The 25,334-nt window shown below is 39.6% G+C and overlaps 1 protein-coding gene across 2 annotated transcripts in view; it reads left to right on the top strand.

Annotated features, from left to right (window-relative positions):
- Positions 1-25,334, top strand: part of SLC66A2 (solute carrier family 66 member 2) — a 50,470-nt gene that overhangs the window by 1,171 nt on the left and 23,965 nt on the right. The window contains exons 3-4 of one of the 2 annotated variants that reach the window (XM_027451190.3): positions 7,491-7,624; positions 11,784-11,837. In XM_027451190.3, the coding sequence (XP_027306991.3) occupies positions 7,491-7,624; positions 11,784-11,837 (188 nt within the window). The remainder of the gene's footprint in view (positions 1-7,490; positions 7,625-11,783; positions 11,838-25,334) is intronic. The other variant, XM_072033347.1, reaches the window with a different exon arrangement.

Genomic DNA, 25,334 nt, shown 5'->3' with positions numbered 1-25,334 from the left:
GATTTCCGTGAATAAATTTTATTAACTTACATTCCTCGCTACTTCTAATAGTGTAGGTGCTGCAGCATTGGTCATATATTTGAGAAACCAATGGTGAGAAAGTCTGGGAAATGACTGCAACTAAGGACAGTCATTCTAAGAATATTTTGACTTAAAATAGCGCTTTGTAGTCTGCAAAGGACTGATAGGTAAAAAGCCACTTCCTTCTGTTGGTTTCCAGTTTCTTTTCAAAGCTTCTCTACTTCCTTAAGTGTATGCAGCTTTCTGGATTCTTCTCCAGCAAAATCAGTGTTGCAGTGTAGCAGGGAAACCTGTGGACCCTCTCCTGAGACTATAGCCAGCAGTTGAACGGGGGAATCATCACTGGATCAGAGCTACTTGTTGCGCTGGAACTCTGCTTTCTTGGGGAGAAAGCATTGGAAAGAGAAGTGTATGGGACAGGTGTTGGAAAAAGCAAAAGGAAAGTAGAGGAGCTGATGGGAGGGGAGAAATTAAAGATTTTTTTTTGTTTTGTTTTACTAAGGAAGCTGAAATATACAAATGATTTACAGCCGAATGGAGATGCTGGCAGTTCCTAGGTAACCCAAGAGAGTGCATCTGTTAAATGAGATATGGAGGATGGAAGAGCTGGAAAATCTAATTTTGAGTTGATTTTAAGTATATCTCATTAAGAGATGTGCGGAAGAATAAATACTGTGAATAGTGAAAAATTTTATTTGATATTAACCTTAAAAGCTTTGTCAGCATTTGAAAAGAGAGAAAATGCAGTTACATTGGTCATGTGTTTTTTCTTAATTATTTTTTATTTTATTTTTTGCTGTGTGTATTTAAGCTATATAAAAGTATTACTCCTTGACACACAGTAGTTCTGTGTGTGCTCTAGTCATCTCAGAGCTTGTCAGTGATGCTGAATGGCTTCATACATCGTATACATAGACATATCTGGCATGGCTACAGCAGGAGCGTAAGGGATGCTGCTGGCTTGTGATACAGCCACTTCCACAGGCTTATACTGTAGGCATGAGCCTACAGAAACATATCTGTGCTTATAATGAAGTGTCTCTTTCTGTTTCTATTAGCTAAATGACAGGAAAGAAGACTTGCCTAATGATAATTCAGTGTTCACGGAGAGGGAATATTTAGTTTCTCTACTTGTAAAGATTAGGCATCCCTATGAGTCCACAATAAACACTAGTAAGTCACAAATACAGTATTGTGGGTGGACATTGTTCTTGGCCATATGGTTGATTAGAGTAAGATAGCAGAGTAAGAGCCTCAGACTTACTGGAACACGTTTTAAATGCACCCCTAGAGCAACTTGGCAAAATGATTTTTCTGTTAATAGCTTAATGTCATCTATAGCTGATGATACTATGTACCTTATCTGGGATGCAGCGCTCTAGGTAATGTGACATAAGCAGCAGAATTATTTTAATCATATATGCCATTGGAAGGAATTAGTTGTGGTGTATTTGATTTTAAATTTATTGAATAATTTGATCCATTCTTGTGCTGGAACAGAGCTGTTTATTTTGTTTTGCCTATAATTTTCCCCAATCTGACTTTCAAAGTACCAGTCGATAAGACCAGTCCCCCTTTTCTTTAGCAAATCAATCCAGATCTTAACACAGGTCTCTCTTTTGGAATCTTCAGTGACATTTGGCTCTTATTTTCAATTATTTTTAGTTTCTCTTCATTACTTTGTTATCACGTATGTGCCAGATTCATCCTTCCTGACTTCCCCTCCATCCTGATCCAAAAATAAGTACTTAAAATTGTAGGCTTTAAAAACTCTCAGGTTCTAATTGTGCTGCTTTGCAGGCTCTAATTATTCCTTAGGAAGGCTGTTTGTTTATTTTAACTTCAAAGACGTTTCTCTAATTTGCTGATTGTTTCTGTTGTTACTTCCAGATTTTCCTTAATTTCATATATTTTTCTTAAATACAAGGGTCACAGAGCAGAATGTCGCATTTTTTTGATCCATGCACAACAGGAACAGACAATTCCTGCATTTGTGCCATGTTTGCTATGTGTTTTCATTCTTATGTGTGCTGGTCTTTCTGTATCTGTGTCAGTCGTAACAGATGTCCAGGCATCCAGTCCCAACTCTCCCCTCCTGGCTCTACTCTGCCTGTTCACTTAAGCTCTGGGACAATTCCCTCATTTCCTATTTGTGAATGGGCAGATTCCACGCGTTCCTAGAACTCTACTCCTCTCCCCCTGATGTTGTCATGGAGTTTGGCCTCCTCTCCAAATAAGGTATTTATTTCCCATTCTTCTTGGCATATTTTTGTAGGTGGAGTGTTAGCACTGTGATGGCAGCTAATGAACAAAGTACTTCTGAGAGCAAAGATAACAATCCTGATTCCTCTTTTCAATTTCTTCTCCTCTGATTACACTGTTTCTAATGGTAAGCAATTTTTAAAGTTGGAGGACTTAGCACACTGCTTCTTCTCCTCATCTTCCTCCCAACTAAACCCTTAGTTTCATGGCGTGTTCAAAGAGAAGAGTGTGCATTTGCTAGTGATGACAGTAACACGTTATCTACTAAACCACTTTTCATGCTTCTCTATTTCAGAGCGTCTCAAAACTTCATCTTTAGAAGGAGAGCTCTGCTTTCACTTTGGGGTGTTTGGCCTCGTCTGTGCCAATAGTGAGCTTTATGCCAGAACTTTATGGAAAAGTAGTGGGAGAGGACTGGCCTGCAAGAACGAAAACAACATACAGATAGCAGTGTGCATGAGTCCATTTCACTTTGTTTACGCATATGTGGCTTTCATTTAGGAAAAAGAAAGTAGAAGTTTGAGCATGCAGTCTTTTGACTTTTTGCAGCACCATTTTTGTTAGCTGATTCTTCCTGTACTTGCTAGAGTTAGCTCTGATTTCTTGTTCTAGCTTGGTTGGTAAAATATCTAAAGGATACGTGGTCTTACTGGTGCTTGAGCTTTGGGTGGTCAGTGATCTGGTGAAGTTGTCTTGTGCAGTTTTGAAGCTGAGCTCTGGCTGCCAGCTTCAGAGCTCACTGTGGCACTTGGGCACGGTGGTGACAAAGATGAACGTGCCTTCTTGGTGCGTCTGCCCTTCAGTTTGCCAGCTGCCAAGCTTTGAATTACTGTGATCGAGAACAGGAATAAGAAAGTGAAGAGTTGTGCAATCAGCTGGGAGTGGAGCATGCAGAAGAATTTGCGAGAGTTCTCTCCCTGCCCTCGTTGCCCTCTTTTGTTTAAAGCAGCTTATAATAAATTATGGTTTCTTATATTATTAAAACCAGAATAAATAAATAGCTGGAGGAAAAAGAACTACAGATTCATTAGAAGTCAGCAGTAGGCATTTTAGTTGTATCTAGGGAAAGTTCAGCCAAAAGCTTCCTGCTGTTTCCAGAGGGCTTTGGACTTTTTTCAGTTGTGCAGTTAATAAAATGCTTCATATAGTAGTATAACGTGACTTGTATATTTTTCAGGAAGATGATCTGTGTTCCATGAGTTTTGAGATGTAGTTCTGTTGGCCAGTGGCCTAAGCATCATGCAACAACGTCAGAGAAATCCAAGCAACAGAAAGTAGCACACAACCTTCCCATTTTTTGAGTTCTTGCGAAATTGTTGCCTTGAGGCAAGCTCTGGAAACATGTTCTGACAGTAAGGGAAACAGTGGAAGGTACTGATTTTGTTATTTCTGAGCAAAGTCACCCTACTACCAGTTCCATACCAGTTCATCTGAAACAAGCTTGGTTCTGAAAGCTAATACCAGTAGAATTGGGAGCTCTCTGTGCTGGAGTCTGTAGAATCAGCTGCCTAACAGGCTTACCGAGACAAGTATGCAGCGGGAGGTGATGTGTAGGAAGGTGTTGGACTTGCTGTTGGACGGGGTAGGCTCCTACACGTTTGTTTATTTTGCTGCAACACCTATGGTGCTACTTGTGGATCTGGTCCTGATGTCGGGTGTTGCTTTGACTTCAGGTAGTAGTGCAGTGGGGTCTGCAGGACATACTGTGGGAAGGAGAAACTTCTAAGACTTCTGTTACTAAAATGAATACTGGTAGCTTTTTCTACACGGGGAGGGTGAGATGATGCTGGAAATGTAACGTTGAGAGATTGCTTTACCTGTGGTCTGCTAGTGGAGTCTTGCTCAGGTACTGAGAGCAAAAGTGCTATGCAATTCCTCCTCCTCATAAATGCCAAGTACAAAGTGCACTGCTGTTCTGTACGAAGAGTAAAGTAGGACTTTGTATGCCCAAGCGAGATGCTTGTTTTGGGTGCTCTGTAGTGTCCTGGAAGTTTACATCTCAAGGAGGAGCTCACATAAAGAAATCCTGTTGTTAAACTAGTTTCTTTCTTGAGCTTCTTGCTGATTACGTTCTGTGATTGTGTGGGCTGTCTTTTCAGAAAGGCACTGTGTGTCTTTCCTGTGGCCCAAGTGGTGGCATACAGTGTCCTGCACGCTTTCCATCTTGCTTTGCATCTTTAACTTCCCAAAGAGTTGGAAAAGCTGAACCAGGGTGGTGAAGCCTGTGGTAGCTTTGGTTGCTTGGTGGTTTCTACTATTGCAGTGAGCAGAACTGCCCTTGTGAGCCGAGGCAGTGCTGTGATGGTCCTGTGCAGGGGCACAGCACAAAGAGAAAGCCTTGCCCCGGGCTGGGCCTTGCTGGGGGTAGCAGACAGCACTGGAATGGTGGCCGTGGGCGTAGGAGGAAACCATGCGGTCGGGGTGGTGGTGATCTGGTTGCACCAACAGCAACCAACTTCTTTTGGGAGATGTTTTAGGAAAAGAGATGCTGTTTAGTCTAGTTTGGGCTGCTTTTTCACAGGACTGGATTAGCAGGATTGTTGCAGTAGGATTGAGGCGTACTGATGGAATTACATAGTTTTGCCAATGACTAGTCAGTTTCTGCTGTGGCCTGAATGTCTCCTCCTCTTGTCTTCATCACCTGACCACACGATAATTAGTTTAAGGCTGTTGAAATACTAATAAAATGTAAGACCCTACCTTCTTCTTTATTTCACACATATAACTAGTACTAGTTCTTAGGAAACCACTGTGTTTTCATTTTTTTTTTAAGAATCTTCACAAATCTTGTTTACAGAACAATTCTTGTGTGTTGAGCGTTCTGATGTGCTTTTTTAATTGTCAAAGAGATAAAAAATCTGCCATAATACTTCCAGTCTCATTTACATTAAGGCTGTAGTGATGGCAAATTGTTACGACGAGACAGCAGGTGGCCTTGCTTATGTGTGTTTGCAGTGGGTGGATGTTTGTACTCTAAGCCATCCATTTGTCACACAGCCATTACTGAATCACCGATGGTCTCATCAGCGGGGAGAAACTAACCTTGCAGCAACCTGTGCTGGATTTACTGTCATAATAGTTTCTAGCTTATTGCACTGCTAGCTCAGCCCCTCTTGAATACCTTATGACTTTACATGCAAACGTATTTGTAATTGGAGAGGGTTTTTTAAGCTTGGTGTAAACATTTTTAACTGAGTGTTAATTCTAACTAATTTTTAGCTGTTTCTTCCTCATTCCCTGAATAGGAGGCACATACAGCAGCAGATTGCAGTGGTTCAGGGGACCTTGGCCACAGTCAGCAACAGAGGCTGCATGAGTTTTGGTATCGCGGGCATGGGACATAGACTGGGCCAAATTTGGTCCTTCTGCCTTACATTTTTCCCAGCACAATGAAGGTCAGAGCATGCTGTGCTTGCAGTTATCTGCATCAGTTGTGTTCTTTACTCCCTTCCTCATGATGTCCTCCAAATGTGTTAAGATACTGGCTGTTGTGACCCACCACAAAGATGGTAGGAAGAAGGGTAGGACTTCTATATCCTAGTGAAATATATGTCACTGTTACTCTTCCAGTGGTGTTTTTGATGATGGCGTGGAGGCTCAAGGTGTTGTAGTATTCTGGCTGTGCCACTAGGCAGGGAATACTTGTACACTTTCCTTGGTGTGGGCTGGTTGGCTGCTCTGTACAGGAAGATTTCCAAGGAAGCTGGTCTCCTGCCCCTTATCAGTTGATTCATAACAAGAAAAAAAATATAGCTCTGTTGGAATGGTTGTAATTCCTGTAAATTCAGTATCATGTAAGAGAGTGTGATGATGAACCTCTTTTTACCAACAGAGCTCTGCCACTGAATTAGCCCAGGCATAAGAAATTATTTCTTACCATAGAGCAGGCACTGTCTAGAGGCAGTTATCATGGCCTTGGACGTGGCTGCAGATGGCAATGTAGCTGAGGTCTCTGGCAGCTTGATGTGCTTGGATAAAGGTGTCAGTAAATGCTTTTGAAAGGTCCGTGTAACATGGTGTGGGCTGAAGGAGCTGGGGAGTACAGCAATGCGTCTTCTCCGTTCTCAGCATCTCTGTCCTCAAGGCATAAAACCCAGAAGAGTTGAGCAGAGAGAGGCAGCTCCATGTGTTGTGTAGCCTTCCTGTTGTTAATCTAATATCCTTCTAGGGCTGCATGTGTAAAGCTTCCACCCTTTACCCCTAATCCATTTAGGGAACATGGTGAGGGTTGCTGAACTTCATCAAGCAATGCAGGAAGAGAAACTTGGAGCCACGAGTCTGCACTGAAGGATCTTGTTTTCACCTGGCAGAACCTTATGCAAGCATAGAAGAGAAAGCCCTTCAGCAGAGACTCACCACAATCCAAATTTCTCTTTTTGTGTTACGTTCAGGAAAGCTCAGTAGGCCCCACCACACATCATCTCTGAGCAAATGGAAATTGAATTTGGGGCTGGGGGTGGAAGAGGAGGAAAGGGCAAGAGAGGACAAAGTGTGAATGTTCAGTTCTGGTACCTTTTAGATTTCTTTCTTTCCCAAACCTTGGTCCAAATTAGATATAACCTGATGAGTGAGTTGGTGTGGTTCGCTGACCTGCTGCTCAGATATCTGGAGGCAGACAAAGCATGAGGCTTATATATTATTTTCTTTTTCTATAGGAGGAAGTTATGTTAATCCTACTAAGCTAAGAGCTGTGGGTATATTTTATGGGACAAATGTCCTCAACAATAAAAAAGAGAGAGAGAGAAGTTTTGCACGGATGTCCTTGTGAAATCAATGGGCTAAATATATAGAGAGAACATGTAGCTGATCTCAGTGCAGCACAACCCTCCAGTCTCTGTGCTGTTTCAACTGCTGTTGAATCTGCCTGTCCTTTCATTATAATAGGTTTGCTGCTGGTTTGAGAAACAAAAACTAAAGCTTCTATTTTCAGAATTTCTAGGATCAGTCCACAGGAAGGATGTTTTATCCAACAACCTTGTTACTCCTATAAGGGGATTGTGACTCTGAGCCTACTGTATGTGCATCTGGTTTTAGCTAGTGACTTTTTCTTCCTGGCCTTTCGCAACTGTTACAGTAAGGGTAGTTTAGGATTTACTTTTTCTGGTGCTTAGGGTGAAAGAATGAAAGTAACTGAATGCAACATTTGTCATCTTTGAGATGTTTTATATATTTTCCTTTCCTTTTTGTTTTTTGTTTTTGTTTTTTAGGTTTGGAAGGCGTTTTGAATCCCCTCTTTTGTGGCAAAGCATTATCATGATCATTACTATGTTACTGATGCTGAAACTGTGCACTGAAGTTCGTGTGTCCAACGACCTAAACATAAAACGCCGCTCTTTTGCAGGTTAGTGACAGGAACTAGTTGTTGCAGAATGAACCTTTTTGAAAGCATATTGCACTTGTTTTGGACAAAAGTTCTGCCTGAATTGCAACCCAGTCTCCTTTCTTGATGAATCAGTGTAGCGCTACTTCAACTTTTTTTTTTTTTTTTTTTTTTTTGAAACCACTTCCTCCCAGATGAATGTTTAACATTTTAACTTTATTTTAAATGGGTCTTGGTTCAGTCTGTAAGTAGGAGTTCTTAATGTTTCACATCATGCCCTAGGACACAGGCTGTCATGCAGTTATGCTAACCTGGATATTTTTTAAGATCTTGTCCTGCATAAGAAATTTTCTTCTATTGTATTCTCTACCATGTTCTTAGGTGGGAGTTAGATCCTGATCATACGCTATTATCTGAGATCTTATTTTGCAGTTGCCAACACTTGCTTTTGCACAGAATTTATTTTCTGCTTAATAAATTATTGGCTATAAAAACAGATGTTGTCATATTTTAGATGCAAAACTGTCTTTTTGTATACTTTTTTTTTTTAGTGTGGGAGTTCTGGGAACTTTCACATATATTTTTATATAGTTGTTTATCTCATTTTTAGGCATTGATACTTCCAGCTGGGACCAGACTATTATCCTTTATGTAATCAAATATTCTTGTTCTGCAGAATGTCTTTGTTTTTCTCCCCTCCCCCAGATAATGACATGAAAGGGATAGTTTTTGTTTTTTATCTAGAATGACTTTGACTTACAACATTTTATATTACAGCTTATTACCAACAAGATCAGAATTAATACTATCAGCTAAAATTTTGGCAGTTGTTTTACCAATATGGATGCATAATTTATTCTCTCCATCTGTTCTCTTCCTTCACTCCCTAAAAATTGAGGGTCTGATTTAGTTCCACATATTCATGGCCTTCAAGGCAGTGGATACTGACTGTGCGGTAGGGTAATGTATCTAATACTTGAGGAAACTACTTCTATCCCTGCTTACTATGGAGTGTAGTGTGAAACTGTTCAGTTAAGTAAATTCATGTGGAAGGGGGACTGCACTGCACCTCCTGAACAAAAGTTGCCGTGTCCTCTACTATTGTTAGTCTGGCAGGATGAATGTTTTAAAAACTTAGTTTCATCCATATTTAGCAGCAGTTAAATCCGGGGAGTATTTAGGAGGGATGTGTATGCTTTCTGCCTCTCAATGCTTGCGTTTCATGAACTGGCAGAAAGGTTTCTCTGTTTGCACTTTATGAGGTGAAATTATCCTTGTGCACGTTTATGCACGCTCTTGCAGGCTTCCTCAGTAACCTTTGGACAAAAAGGGAGGCTATTCAGTTTAGCATATAGCCTTCTTTAAACATCCCTTCCTGAAAGACATACAGTTTTTTATACCAGGTAGTGGAAACTCCTCAAGGTTGTGTTGTGTCATTTGATCCTTTTTCCTGAAACTCAGCTTGTTACTTGTTTTAGTAGCTAGAGAGACTGATTTTTACTTGTGGACATTAATTGTTTCTTTTTGTTGGAATGCTTGCATCTTCCCACAGACTTTGAGACCAGTTAAAATCCTTTTCTTATGTGTGATAATTTTTCATCTCTTACTTAAAAATCAATCTCAAATGTCATCAGACTGGACAGAACAGACACACTGAGGACATTGACCCTCTGCGAGCTCTACTGGGATGTCTCAGAACATTTAATTTCATACTAAACTCCTTTCAAGTGAGGCAGAAGAGGGTTTATATTTCAAGCATGTCGAGTGAGATTTGCATTTCTAATCCTACTTCTAATCTTATCTTAAGTTTTATGGTGATTCAGACAAACTGATAAATCTGTGTACTTACTTTCTTTCCTCATAGTTCACCAGGTTAGTGGGAAGCTAGGTTTGAAGTCAGTGTTTTTCATGAACCTTTCAGAATCCTGAGTGGAAAGTGCAAGATTTCTGTATGATAGTGTCATTTATAATCCCTCAGATGGCTGGTCTTCGATTTAAATCTTTTTCTTTAATTTCTATCCTCCCTCTGAATGTTTCTACAAAACAATCCAAAATATTTAGAAAGTGAAGTTGTTCTTACTGCTTTCTTGTATTACTAGTAAATGCTGTGGTTCCTCCCTTGTCACATTAGTATATATTTTTATCGGTATATCTTGAACTATGTCGGAGTTACCTTTTCACACAGAATCACAGAATTTCTAGGTTGGAAGAGACCTCAAGATCATCGAGTCCAACCTCTGACCTAACGCTAACAGTCCCCACTAAACCATATCCCTAAGCTCTACATCTAAACGTCTTTTAAAGACTTCCAGGGATGGTGACTCCACCACTTCCCTGGGCAGCCTGTTCCAGTGTCTAACAACCCTTTTGGTTTTCCTTTTTTTCCTTTTTTTTTTTTTTCTTTTCATTATTCTCAAAGTAAGGTCACTTAATAATAGTCTTGCAAAGAGAAAGCAAGTTGAAAGTGCCAGAGCCCATCTTGTGCTGGTGCTGTCTTCTCTGTCTTTTTGTTCTGGATACATAAATTTAGCCTTAAAATGCAGGTACTGCTTGAAAAGAGAATAAGCCCTCTTTATATGTCCAATTGTTGTATTTTTTTTTTTACACTTGACTGTATAGCCAGTTTTTAACTGAACTATTCTGTATTGAAAGAAAAAAAAAAACAAAACATCAAGAGAACAACAAAAACTTTATTTTAAACCCTCTAATGATAGGCCAGTTTTCTCTTGGCATGTGACTACCTATGAAAGGTAGTGTTTATGTGAAGAAGTCCTCAGATGAAGTCAACAGGCATGAATAATAGCTTACCATCTTTTATACTTTATTTAACACCATTTTAATTCAATCTTGAATGCTTTACATGTAGATATCCAGGCACCATTGTTGTGGTAACAGCTCTCCTTATTCATTGCTGGTATTTAAATTGGTGTCTGTCCAGCTGTATTTATGCTGTCTTGTTGACTCAGTACAGAAAGGCTCAAGGTTCAGTGCTGCTTTATTTTGTTAAAGGTGGTTTTGTTCAAAATGCTGTATTATTTCTGGGTCATAATGATGCTACCATGCTAGAGAGCTAGATACAGAAGAACAAAATCCACATGCCTGACTCATTTCTTGACTCCAGAATCAAGGCCTTTTCAGGAGGCTGAAGCAAGTTGCTCACAAATACAGACTGCTAAAAGCATCTAGTCACTCTTGGAAACGTTGACAGGCCAGGACAGAGTCTTCATATGCTTGGAGTGGCACTCTACTAAGGGTCTTCCTTTTCTTCCCCAAAATAAGCCTTCACTCTCTTCTCAACAAAGATTCAGTTGCAGTTATGCCTAAGGCATTGTGCCAGATGTCAAGCACCCTGAGTACATGAACTATGCTGAAAGCCAGCGGGCAACTTTTGTTAAAAACAGGTTCTTAGACATCTCTTCTTCTTACAGTACAGTGAAGGCTCCTTACATGGTTATCTGGTGTTACGCAAAGATGATTATGTCTGGTCATTTGTCCAGTTTTATCTTCCTTCCAGCTACTTATTTTCTTAAACTGCTTTATAACTTGTATCTTATTATAGCATCTTGATCTCTTGAAGAGCTCTGATTTTGTCACTGGAAAACACTCTTGCACAATATGTGGTTTTCAACTGGCAGGAAAAGGAGAGTTAAAAATTTTAGGATGCAGAATGATTGCAGATGGGGTCTACTTTGTCCTTGTTGATAAGATTAGCTTGAGCTGAGGCTTTTTGAAACTATTTTAGAGCAGTATTTTTCCAGGAGGTAATGCACCTGTATTGTCTTAACAGATTATACATGTGTGTGTACATATTCAATGTTGCTGGGCTAACAACTTGTTTTCTGTGATCATGAGAAACATATGAAGTGAGAGTTTAGCTTTCTCTTCCAATGTTTTTAAGTCTTCATTTTCTCCCCCTGAGTAAATTGCTGTTGGGGATGTACACTGAGGCTGTTCTGAGCCTTCCTGCTGCTTGACCCTATCTTAATGTCACTGGGTGGAAGCATTACAGAAAGCATGGAGACTAAAATTTGTCATATTTTTTTTTTTGGCTTGTATGTTTTATAAGCAAAATATACTAACTGACTAAACTTGAACTAAAAGACCCACTGTTTCATTTAATCATACAAGTCTATTTTGTCTTTCCTTCCTTTTTTTCTCCCCCTCAACTTTTTTTATGTAGCTGCAGATAGTAAGGATGAAGAAATTAAAGCACCTCCCAAGAGATCCTATCTGGGTATGTACTGTCCAAACTCACTCTGCATGAAGTTGCCTTTTCAACTACCTATTTCATGCTTTGCCACTTTTTGTAACCATTTTTAGAAACAATTGCATGATCACTACTATATTAAATGTTTGCATTAAGTTTGTGTGACATACTAAAGTCTGGTGCATGGTTTCGTTTTAATTTTCCCTTCCTCACTTTTAACCTACATAGTGGAAAACGTGCTTACAGTTCTACTTCAGAAATCAGTTTTTGAAGGCAGTTGAATTCATTGCATTGTGTGTTTCACATCTTTCTCTTTTTCCTTCCCCAAGGTAGAAAAGCAAAATACTGTGTGATACAGGGATCCATATCGTCATAGTCATATTCCTCCTCTTCTAGCCCTGCCTCTGGAGGAAACAATGGAAAATACAGGAGTATCTTTCAGCATTGTTCAGAATGCTAGATAAGAATTTTCCCACAACATCCGATGTTCAGCAAAATGCCTGCATCTTTGTGATTTTTTTTTTTCCCCTGGCTTGTTCCTCTCTTTATTAGAGTAGCCTCAAAATTGTTTCTTGGTAATTAGTAACACTCTAAATTGGGAGCTTCCAACTGTAATCACTTTCAGAATTGGAATCTATGTTCTTTTAATTTGCCTAAGAGGAAGAGGAAGTATTAGGTGCAAACAAGCTTTGTAGTGTTTTCAGCTCTCAGTAGCTAGGGAGACAGTTTTTGTGAAGTTTTTTTTTTTTTTTTTAACTAGTTGGGGGTATCATGTTAAGGTAATTATACCAGCCGCAGACACAAAAGTTGTCCAAAGTCAACTTTTATATTGGTTTAAAATGAATTGATGAAGAATCTCACATTGATACTAGTTATTTTCTATTGCAATTCTCAAGCTAATAAGGGATCAATTAAAGACATACAGGGTAAAGAAAAGTATTCCTGGTGCAAAAAAGTCTATACTATATTTATCAACAGTTAATTAAACTGGAGCAAGCTTTGAGAAACACAAAGAGAAGCATTAACCTGAGTACTGTCTTGAAACCATAAAACCAAACCTGTAAGGGTTAAATAGATTATACCATTAATCTTCTGGATCTTTCCTTTCAGATTTAGGGACAAAAACGCATCTTAAATTGGTTTGATGGCAGTATTTTGCAAAGTACCTTTTTGTTGTGTGCTTTCAAAACATTTTTTCTGGACTTTGTATGAAACTGTTTTATTTTGCTGTTTGTTTTCTACTTTGTAGTGGTTTTCACTGGCTTGCAACACTAACCAATGGAAAGTAAACTTTAAACAATTCTATCCTTTTTGCGCCTATCTTCCTGTTGTCTTTTACTGGTACTCAGAAATGTTTTATTTACAGTGGCAGAGCTAGAATCAGCTGCCTCTGCTCATAGATATGACTGAGTGTGTTATTTCAAAATGCTTCATGTGGTTAAAATTAAACAGAAAAAAAGTAACTTAATGTGACCTTTTATTCATTTCTGATTTTTTTTTTTTGTTAAAAATTATTGCTTTGTGGTTCAAGTGCTTAAAAAGGTTGACATTTGTAAGGAAAAAAAACGTTTAATCTTAGTCTAACTGATTTAAATCTGAAACAATTGGTTAATAAATGGTGACTGAAGGTCATTTTGGAGCTGCTTAGCAAAATAATGAGATGAATTGCATTATCACTAAGGAAAAAGGGTAGTCTCATGCTCAGAGATTTAGTGATAGGTTGGCACGTCTGTTCTCTGTTCAAATGGCGTAATTCTTACTGGTGCAAACAAAGTAAGAGATGTTTTGAGGTATTTGTGTGTAGTGCACATGCAGAAGTATGCCCAAGTGGGCATACAAGTGGGCTATACAGTGCTTTACATCACAGCATAAGTCATACTTTGACTGGCAGGGGGTTATTAAACTGGGTGAGCTATGTCCTCAGGTGCTCTGTTTGCTACAGCTCTGGAAAACTCACTTAGAGAGTAGTTAAGGGGAATATTTGCTGTATTTTCCGGTGGTATGAGGACATTCTCACAATGTCTTCTAATGAGTTCTAACGAAAATTTTGTTCAAGGAGAGATTGGCTTCTTCCTTTTCCCTGTTTATTTTGGTTTTCTGAAAATATTCTTCAATGTGCTTTCAGACTCCGGAGATCATTGTATTACTTTCTTTTTCTTTTTATGTAGTAAACATTCAGCCTATTCTTTTTGTAGATGAAGATTGGCTATCCACAAAAACTATTAGTGTAGATGTTGAAGCATTAATCCGAGAATGTACTGTGAAAGTTAAGGACATGATTAATTTATTTTTTCTTGATGTGCTTTAGAACAAATCATAGAATCATTGAATGATTTGAGATGGAAGGTCCTCTAAAGGTCACCTAGTTTGTGGATAAATGTCTTAATCTGTTTCACCGAATTGCAGTAAAATAAGAATTAGAGGCTGTTGTCACAGAAGTAGGAAAACACTAAGCAAGACATTGCTCCAAAGATGTATTGTGTGAAACTGTTTCAAAGGGTCTCATTGACATGACAAATGAATCCCAAAGTGAATGTGATTTGTTTGATTTTCCAAGTAAATATTTAAACGCTTTGAAGGACGCTTCCAGTAGATGACAAGAGTTTTCCTCTCTTATGTGAAGCTGGGTTTAAAACTTTCCATGCTACTGAACCCTGAACCTTGCTTTTTGCCCAAACAGAAAGTTATCCAAGTAAGGAGTTTTAAAGCAACAGTAATAACTAAAATGCAGATGATCTCCCTGTTGCATTAATATTTAAAATGACTTATTTTCTTTGGGTGAAAAATGTAAAATGTCTGTGCAGGTAAGTTCAGAGTTAGAACCTGCATAGTAATGAAGACAAAAGAGCGACGTGAATGAAGTAGGCACATCTGCTACTCTGTGCTGTTTCCACTTTGTCCTGGTTTTGTCTGGGATAAAGCTCATTTTGTTCCCAGTAGCTGGTATGGTGCTGTGTTTTGGGTTTAGGATGGGAATAATGCTGATGTTTTCAGTTGCTGACAGGGAGCAGTGCTTACACTAAGCCAGGGACTTTTCAGCTTCTAATACTGCCCTGCCAGCGAGGAGGATGGGGGTGGGTGCACCAGGAGCTGGGAGGGGACACAGCCAGGAACGCTGACCCACGTTGGCCAAAGGGATATTCCATAATACCCGATGTCATGCTGAAAAATAAAACTGGGGGGGTTGGCAAGGGAGCAGGTTGGCTGCTGTTCTGGGACTGGGTGGACATCAATGAGTGGGTGGTGAGCAATTGCACGGAATGTCAATTGCTTTGTGTATTATTTTATCATAATTATAGTAATAATATTTTCCTCTTCCATTTCCTTTTAAACTGTCTTTATTTCAACCCATGAGTTTTACTGTTTTTCCATTCTCTCCCCCATCCCACGGGGACGGGAGTGACTGGCTGTGTGGTGCTGAGCTGCCTGCTGAGTTAAACCACTGCACAGTCATCGTGGCAGCCCTGTGAGTAACTTGCATGTTCACCTCTTTTGTCCCTTCACTTCACTCAGGGGATCAGCTGGCTCATGATAAATTGTGAGTTGGCACACTCTGGGACGCAGCTGACACATCGCGTGCCCTGTGACGGCTGTAAACTTTTTTCAGTCAGCTCTCTGGCTCCCTCAGGTCATAGTACTCAATTTGTCTAGGTCGAACAGGAGCGTCCAGCTAGCAGACAAGCAGATGTGCAATGCGGTTGTCTGCGGGTGCTTACAGCGTGCTGCTCCATCCAGGCCTCACTAGCCTGAGCAGAGTCACAGACACAGTTTCTCTTTGCCAGTTATGTGGGCATCGCTTTGGTTTCATTGAAGGTTTGTCTTTCACACCATAGTTTCTAGTTACTGAATCCCCATATGACTGTTGGGTAGTTAAATACGTAATAAAAGCACAGTTGTTGCTGGTACACAGCTGTCACAGCCTCTGTCCCTGCATAACTGCAAGTAGACATAAGGGGAGTTAAATACCTTCTTGCCAGGAGTACACACTCCCTTGTTAGACTCTTTTTATAGTGCTTTTTTTGGCCTTTTAGGAAGGGAGCCTAGGAGAGGGGTTTGTAACAGCGTCTCTGTGTGAAACTAGGATGTTTGCCTGATGGAATGACATCCAGCTGCATCCGCAGTTTGGTTGTGGTTCTGCATGCGGTGGGGACAGTTACTCCCCCCTTATTTCTCTGCAGTAGTATTTAATCCTTTTCATAAGACATTGAAAATAAAATCAGAAATGGAGAGTCGAAGGATAAAGTGGCAGTTTGGAACTTGTTACAAAAAAACTTACGTTGATAGCTGTAGGATCTTATTTAAAATATATAGAAGAAAAGCTCATAGCAACATCGAGCCACATGAGGGTGCTCTCGGGTTTCCCAGTCTTCAGCAGAGCCACTCACCTGGAGCCTGTGAGGGACTGATCCTGCTTTCAGGCCTGTTGTGCTACCTGTAGAAATAGTGAATAAACAGATTTTGAAGCCTTCTCTTCTGGAGGCTGAAAAGATCAGTTCTTAGTTTCTTCATGTATGCCATGTACCTCAGCTCCTTAGTCATCTTGGTGACCCACTCCTGGGCTCATTTCAGTACAGCAATGTCTTTCTTGTACCTGGTGGCACAAAACTGAACACAGTATTCCCAATAGGGTCTCCAGGGTGTTGAACAGAGAGGAATAAACACTTCTCTCCACCTGCTGGCTGTACACTTACTCAACTGTATAGTTCAGTATGCAATTGGCTGCCTTTGCCCCAAGGGCTGACTCACGTTCAGTTTGCCAGGCTCCCCTCCACTTTTCCACAAGCCTCCTCTCTAGTAAGGCAGTCCCCTATAGCCCTACTGTGGCATGTTGTTATTGCTCCCCGGGTGTGCAACTGCACTGAACTTCATGGTATTCCTGTCAGCTTGTATCTCTATCCCTTTGAATAGCACCCCATAACTTGGTGTCGTTCATGAACTTCTTATCCAAGTTGGTAACAAAATGTTAGGGAGTATTGGCCCTGATAGTGATTGCTTAGTAGGTTGCCTTGTAACTGACCATCAATTGTATGTTTTTCCATTGAGAGGAAAAATTTGTAGAGCCTGATGGTCCAAGACAATTTTCTGCACTCTTTATTCTCCACTTACCAGTTGGTATCTTGCTAATAAGCATACTGTAGGAGACTGTCAACTGCTTTGCTAAAGGCAATATAAACAATATCCAATCCTTTCTTCTTTCCCTTAAAGTCAGTCATCTCCTAATACAAGGTAATCACATTGTTCTAATGCACTTTGCCCTTTGTAAATCTGTGTTGTCTGTTACTAGTCACCTTTTTGTCCTTCATGTGCTTTGAAATGGATCGGAAGTACCATTTTCTTCCATATTTCTTACATAATCCTCCTAGCGATAAGGTTAGGGTGACTGGCATGTTGGTTCCACATATACTCTTCATCGAAGATAGGTGTGATTTTTTGTTGTTGTTTGTTTTTCTCCTTTTCCTTTTTCCTATCATTGAGAACCCATCCAAATCACCATGAACTTCTAGAGGTGACTGAAAACATCCTTGAAAGACATAAGCCTGCACTTTCACATCCTTAGAAGTATCCATTAACATAAGTGCTTCCAAACTCATACCTTCATCATCTGTGGGTAATGCTTCATGCACTCAACCCTGTTAGTAGGGCTCAGGAACTGTAGAGGGCAGTCCTTGCCAGTGAAAGCTCATCAAACTGTTATTAATGCAAGAAAGATGAATATAGGTTTAAATCCAAGAGAATTAGTTTTCTAGCTTTCATTGTGATACCCTGCTTTGCTGCCTGTCTCGTGTCTTTCAGTTCTAAGCAAAGCAGGCAGGTGAGAAGAAACTGTTATTTTCTATATGATAGCCAAGTTGATAGACACTAATCTCCCTGCAGATTTCCAAAAAATCTTCCAAGGTGAAATACTTTTAGTTCTTAGTACAGATATGTTGGTAGCTCTGTTTTTTCAGTGGTTTGTAGCACTGGATGACAAGAAATGTGTTTAAGGAAGTGTTGTTACCCAACTTTGTTCAGATGTAATGGATTGGCTGGACAGCTTGCTAGGGAAAAAAATCTGGCTGCAGCACGCTTTTAGGATCTTGTTGTAGATCCCGGCACATCTATATTTTGTAGATTTCATGTATTTCTAAAGAATGCTGTCTTTGCATTTATATAAATGATTTAGAATCAGCAGTTCAACACCTCAACTGGGCCAATACATCAACAGTTACGTCCTGTACAAGAGATGGAGGGATAGCTTGCACCCAGTTTCTGCTGCTGATTTTTGTAAATAGACTCAATAGGAAAGGTAGGCATGCTGTCACTGTGGAAAGCTGCTCGTTTGATACATACTCAGGACAACTGCAATGATGTTACGGGGGCTTGTGTGACAGTAGGATGTCTGAGCTGGCATAATGCACTTTATGAAGTGAGCTATATGTGGAGCTGATGGTAAAGAAACATCCTTATTGTTGCATTCAGCCTGATTTATTTTTTCCACTGCGTTTTGTGTCCTTTACGTTGTATTAGCCTTCTGTCATTTAAAGTGCGCTGGGAATGTAAAATTAATAGTTTCTGCTAAGCTAGAAATAGGGAACACATTTAATAAGACTGCCATTCAGAAGCTCTTATATATAAATAAAGGTGTTAATAAGGCATTTCCTCTTGCTGGATATTGAAAGGCACGTATCACTGCAGCATTGTTGCTGTTTCACAGGGGGGAAAAAAGAAAAAATGACCTTTTCTATTAAAACCCAAGTGTCATGTTTTTAACTTGTAATGGACTACGCTGACTATCCTTGAATGAAAACTGTTGAGGGATAACTTTATTTTACTGAAAGATTCCCACCTTCACCCCCTACGCACTCCCACTTTAAAAACAGTGATTTCCCAAAGATACATTGACTAGAAAAGGATTTACAAGCCCTAGGTAGATTTTTCAAGTAAGAAGAAAAATCTTTGGTATGCTCCAGTTAGCCAGTCTCCCTAGGCTGTTTGCTTTTGGGAGGAGATGCAGGAAATTCCATGTTATGCCTGAGGTCTGAAACCAGAAAACTAAGCAGTGGATTAGACTTTATCTAGATATTGCTCAGGTTTGGTGAGATGAATAGTGACTGTGCTCTGTGGTATTGAGGATCAGCAGCGCCTTGTATAAAACTTCCCCCTCTCTACTAATGAGTTTTGCTTTCTAATTATTCTTTTAAGACAGTGAGTTCACAGTTGTCTTTATGAATGTTTATTTTTTGTGTTATTTTTTATGAACCTGCAGGCCCAAGGCATACTGAAAAGCAAAAAGCAAACAAGCACCCCTCTGGTACAAGTGCCAAATTGTCACTTTTGATGCTGGCAAATTAACAGGTTGCCCGAAGAGCAACTTACATATGCTGACAAGAAGAAACTTGTTTAGGAATTAGTCCTAGGCTCTGTTCCCAAATGCTGGGGAGATAGGCATCGCTAAGGAAAACAGCACAGAGCTAGGCATTCAGCGCAGTGGCTGTTTGATGGGAGTGCAGCGGTAACACAGACTTGGCTGGCACATAGAAGCTGATAGCTAAACTTTCGGTTTGTCGTACTTTTGGATAACATAAAGAATCTATTTCTTCTGAATTTAGTGAATTTAGAAGAAATACTTTCTTCCTATGCCTGTACTCTGTCTCAGCATGACAGTCAACTTTTGAAGAAACACAGTACGTTATCATCTCCCTTCCCTCCCTTCTGGCAAGAAACATTTTACTATTACATGCACCCTGAATAAACAATTTTAGAAGAGAGAATTGCAGTAGATATCAGGACAAATGGTTTAGACATGTAGCAATGAGTATTTTTAAGAGGCATGGTTAAAAAAAAAAAAAAAAAGTTAAAATGAATGTTCAAGTTGAGATATACAAATTAATAGCACTGTAATGTGTCTGGAAAGAAGAACTTGCCCATCTCCTGCATAATGAAATAAACACAAGTTTTTGCCTATGGTGTGAGAAATTACATTTTTTATCATGTTAGAAATGCATCAGATGTTCATGTATTAGACTGCTTTTACTTGCAACTTATGTCAAACAGTTTTTGTTTAAAAACTGATTTCAATTGAACTGCAGAATAATTGATTTAAATTTTAAAAATTGTAAATAAGCTACAGTATATTGCATATTTATTTTGTGGGAACATACTTTAAAAAAAAAAGACTATTTTTTAAATATCTATTTTTGATAAATTTTCAATAAAATTAATTTGCTCATCTTTTTTCTTATCTCATTCTTTTTACTCTCAGTCATTCTTCAAAGACAGAGAGGGAAACACGTGTTCGTTCAGTTCCCAATTGTTGTTTCCCATTATTTGAATAAATGAGGTATTTTTACAGAAAAATTTTAAAAAGTAAAAATATGTTCTTGCAGGAGCAAACAAAGCTTTCTAAGGTCTGGTTCCAGTGAAATAGTTGGTAATTTTTTGGGTTTAGTATTTGACTCTTTAAAGCTATGCAGTAGATGCACAGTGATTTAAGTAATATAATAGCTTGGTAATCACAGGCCTCAGTTAATGTTTGTAATCATATTTTAAACTTTTAATTGGTTCTGTTTTTCAGAGTAAAAGTTTTAAATGTTAAAATTTCATTTTATCATGTTACTAGAACAATTACATACACTCTGTCTGTGTGAGGAGATGACAATGCTGAGTGAGGTTGGGGAAGGAAGAATGTAACCTAGCTGTTCATGAGAAGGTGCTGCCTATATCCTCTTGAATCAGTAAGATAAGGTAGCTTTTTTTCTGCAAATCGTGAATTTATGGTGAGAGTCAGGGCATACGCAGTCTCCCTTCAGATACTTTGATGGCTAGTAATCAGCATGTTTTAGTCCTTGTGGAGGGAAGTCTACCACCAGTAATCCTGAAGTTCTTCATGTCTCCTTTCATATGCATTTATTATGTGCCCTAATTTCTCTTTGCGCTGCTCTGTGATCAGTATGCATTACACGTATTGCATCAGGATCCTATGTTCCCTCCCATGGGTAGGGGAAAAATCCCAAACCCAGAATTCAGTTCTGACATTTAGTTTTACTTGCATTGTAGATTAAAAAAAAAAAGGGGCCTTGTTCAACCTGGATGGATTCCTTGGAGATATAGGAACTAGAGAAATGAAGACAGATACTCATAATTTCAGGGAAACACTATTTAATTTTAATAGCTGCTTAAAGCTGTCTTTTTTACTATTACTTATTGCAGCTGAAAAGCCTGATAAGAACTTTGGAGATTAAACATTTTAAATATTCAAAATATCTCTGCTTCTTCAATGAAGGTTTATGAGATTTAGGATTTTTTTCTCCTCAGGACAAAAACCAGGACAATATAGCTGTTTCTAAACTAGAAAGACTGCTCTGTTTCTATACACACTAGCAGTAGCCTTTGTGGGTTTCCTGCCCTCTGCGGGTTACTTACTTATTTACACCCGCCCACACCCCACCCTACATAAAACTTGAAGAAAAAGGATTTTCTCCTTATCTCCGATCTGTATAGCCTTTGGAGAAAACAAAACAAAACAAACAGTTGATGGTTTTAAAAATTCTCTACTTCCTTTCACATGTTTTTTTTTTTTTTTTCTTGTCCATTTATACAAACCACCAAAACTGGGAATGACTCCTCGCCTATGTTGAAGTTTTACATTGCTGTACTTTCTCTAATCTTTGTACCCTTTGGCATGTAAAAAAATCAAAGCAGTTATTTCAGAAAACTTAATTTGCTCTAAATTCCTTACTTTGTCTTCAGAGACACTGTTTACTCTCTTATGCCTTACTTCACTCCCTGTTGGGAGTAGGATGTAGCAGAACATGTAACTGTGCACTGAGGGAAAATAGCAAACTTAATATCAAAATGATTTAAGATGATCTTTATCTACAAGTTCCTCGTTAAATTTCTGTGCGCAGTGGCTGTCAAAGAACAGCCTTTGACAGCCACTGCGCACAGAAATTTAACGAGGAACTTGTGGGTAAGACTGTTGTTCAGCAGTCAATTATTTATGGTTCATCAGCTGTCATTTCTGCATCCCCTGCACTCCTGAGTAAGGGATGTATAAAGGATGTGGCAAAGGAAGGGAAAGTCCTGCATCACTTGGTCAGGAGAGCGAAGGCTGTAACCTGTGGGGACAGAGTCATCTAACTGGTAGACACTGAGAGCGTACTGTCTTCTGTTTGCTTTGGATTTTTTGTTGTTGTCATTTTAAAAACTAATTATATTTATAATGGGGCATAACAGCCGAAGGCTTTTGCCTCCAGCAGTGGCTGGGTGCCAAACCCTTTGGCAGCAATGCCTGCCTAAGATAGTCCTGATCCTCCTCCTCTCCTCCCGATACTCCCCCTCCTGCTCATCCCAACCTCCTCGCCCCCACTTTCTTGCTCTCGCAGTGGTACTGAGAAAACTGTTCCTGGGATTATGTTTCGAACCAAATAAAGAACAGATCTGGCTGATGATGCAGGCTTTTTTTTTTTTTTTAATTTAAAAAAAGCCCACATTCTTCATCTTCAATAAGAACTAGCTGCTTCAGGAAACTAAACAGTTGTCCTGTTGCAGCTTGAGGGGGGTGAGAGGGGCTTAAACTTCTGCTTGGAAATGTGAACAGTTTGTGAGTGCATGACCTGCATTGCAACCAAACCCATCTTAAATCCACTACTGCTACCTTTCTTTCCAGATCTTGAAGACACCTTGACTAATGCAACATTAAACTGTAGACACGAGGTGTTCAGAAACCCTGTGGTATTCAAAAATGCATCTTGCTTAACCATCACTGCTCCTGTCAAAGCAGGGATTTATCTGCGGTCAGACTAAACAGCTGGGAAGTTGAAGGGGAAATTCTGTTTCAGGGTGGCTCTGTTTCACTTGGCTCCTCCAGTTACAAGTGCTGTAATCAGTAAAGCAGCCTGCAAGCACTCAAGTGAAACTCTGTATGGGTCTCCCTCCCTATAAATTCCTCCTGCTAATGTAATGAAGTCACTTGTATGGAAATTTCTCCTGTTTGGTCACCGCATACAGTACTTTAGATCTCTGCAGACTTGTGGTAAATAGAGTAAGTTTTGGTTTAAATGTTGTAAGAGAACACTGCAGGCTATGTAGGATATGGAAAACCTTCCACTGCCAGAAGGCCCTTTTTTCCTTTCCTTAAAAAATCATAGGGAGAATAAAATTATTTCTAACTTCATCTACCTAAAAAATATATTTTTTTTCAAAATGATTTTCCACAGTTAGTTCTATAAGTGCCAGTATGCTTACCTGATGTTTATGCTAGCAAGTCAGAAATTGTATTTGAGATTTTTCTGTTAGTGCTGGCCAGAAATTTGTGAATTGATTGTTGGGGAAAAAGGTTGTCACTGGTGGATGATCACATGTTCACAAACACACGCATAAATGATTTCAAGGAATTTGTTTCATCATCATGATTTGTTCATCTGTAAAGGGTAGGATTTATGCTGAGAGAAGATGCTTTCTGACCTGAATAGGTCTAGTGACTGGGTGGTCCCTTAGGATGTAGAAAAACCTGTGCTGAAGGTCCTCCTTATTTCAAACCAGAGAAGGAAAAAATTTGAATCTTTTTCCCAAATCCCATCTGTATGTTTGCTTCTCTTCCTCCTCACAAGGTTTTCAGAGTCTTTTCTTCTGCTATACAGCAAAAATCCAGAAATACTAATTTATTTTTTCAAAACAGAAATCTTGTTCACCACCCTCCCCTTTTGTTCTTATCTGCAATTGATATTTAGAAGGGTACCCTATGAAACAGAGCAGATTGTGCGGTCACTTAGAGGTACTAGCATCTTTGTAATGAGTTCTGATTATTAAAGAAAATGTCTAAGGTTGTCATATGGCAGTCAGAGAATGGACAGAAGGAGAGAAGCACGTGAAAGAAAAAAAAGATCCAAAAGCTTCCTACAGCTTCCTACGTGCATCTGAGGATTCTGAGGTGTTAAACTACTGATACTGAAAATGGGTCGTTCTGAGGTTAATTTAGGCAATTGCCAGGAGATGTTTAGCAGGCCACATGGCATACTTGAGCAGAGGAGGCAGCTGCACAATGCATGACTCTGTTTGGGTACTAAATTAGTAGGGCCAGTTTGGGGGTTAGAATTTGTCTTGCCTGGTGGTGGGTTACCTAGGCAACAAGGACTAAACTTTCAAAAAAAGATCCTAAATGAAGAGAGGAGTTTATATTTTTAGGAAGGCTGTTTAGCTTTGTGTTGTATACACGTTTGCAAACGCATGCCTGACTTCGGTTTCTGAAAACAAAAAAAAATAATCACACAAATGTTTTCTTTCTGTGGTGTCTTCACAACAGAGGAAATAGGGCCTCAGGTACCTAAGCTCAGGGTTAATTAAGAGAGATCATTTCTCTTTATGCAAGTCAGTTGGTATTTAGTGTTTTCCCCAGAGATGTGCAGTTCAAGAGGGGGGTGTGTTGTTGCCTGACAGTCACGTCAAGAGTTTCTGGGGGTAACTTGCTGTATTGTGTGTGCAGCCTGGCATTGTAGTCTCTGGTGCTGTGGTAACTGAGACAGCCTGCATCTAGACTAATGAACAACTTGTTTCTGTAATATTTAATATTTTTATTCATCTCTGTAAGTCTAATTGTAGTCTTGGAATGGAGTATGACGTGTACACATTGTTTCTAGCAGTGTAGTAGGCTTGCTATCTTTTGAGAATTAGACTCACTATAGTAGGCTTAATATCTTTTGAGAATTAGACTGTGCTAATTAGACACTAAATTAGCCTCGGTACTATTGAAAATAAATTAAACTGTTTCCAATAGAGTTTATAACTCCAGCTACAAGAACCTGGAGCCAAGACTGCTTGCTCTGCAGTCCTTAACCAATTGCCTCTTAGAGAGAAGTCTTTTGTCTGGAGACCTTTGTGAACTGCCTGATAGGGCTGTGGGTGGTCACTTAGATAAGCCGTGCTGAGGGTAGTGTAAAATGCTGTTGAAATGATTGTAAAAATAGCATCTTGGTGCTATACGTTCTTGCTGTGACATCCGCCTCATCCCTGTGTAGCTAGCTGGTTAAAAAAGAAGCTGATTTCTATAGTTAGCGTAGTATCTAGCCAAAAGAAGAATTTAGCTCTAATCTGCTGCCTCCATCGTTAGTGTCGTTTGGAGTGAAGGCCTGACTTCAGGGCTGTCCTTGTGGGCAAAGGGCTGGGGGACTTATTTGCTTAGTTTGACTTCCTGTGATCCCGTGGTACTTTGGGATTTTTGATGCTCTTGGCAGGAGGTGAGCAGGATCAGGGATGTTTGCTTCCCATAGTCATCAAAATTCCTTCTTCTGGGTTGCTCCCTGGGCTTGCCATTCCTCTTCTTCCTGGCCGCTTCTTGAGAGATGCTCCTCCTGAAGTCCACGCTTGCTGTCGTCATGTGGTTTATAAAGCTGTTCGTGCTGCTTTCACTCCGGCTTTCAAATGCATAGTTTGTTTTCCACAGCGCTAATTCCTTTGGGTCACAGCTACCACATTTCAGTGGCTTTCCTAGCTCCATTATCTGCCTAATTATTAAGCTGTTCTCCTTCATCAGTCATCTTGTAGGTC

Source organism: Anas platyrhynchos, chromosome 2, assembly GCF_047663525.1.
Source record: "Anas platyrhynchos isolate ZD024472 breed Pekin duck chromosome 2, IASCAAS_PekinDuck_T2T, whole genome shotgun sequence".
NCBI classification, from domain to species: domain Eukaryota; kingdom Metazoa; phylum Chordata; class Aves; order Anseriformes; family Anatidae; genus Anas; species Anas platyrhynchos.
The sequence above is the reverse complement of the archived record's forward strand: the minus strand, read 5'-3'. Positions and strand labels throughout refer to the sequence as shown.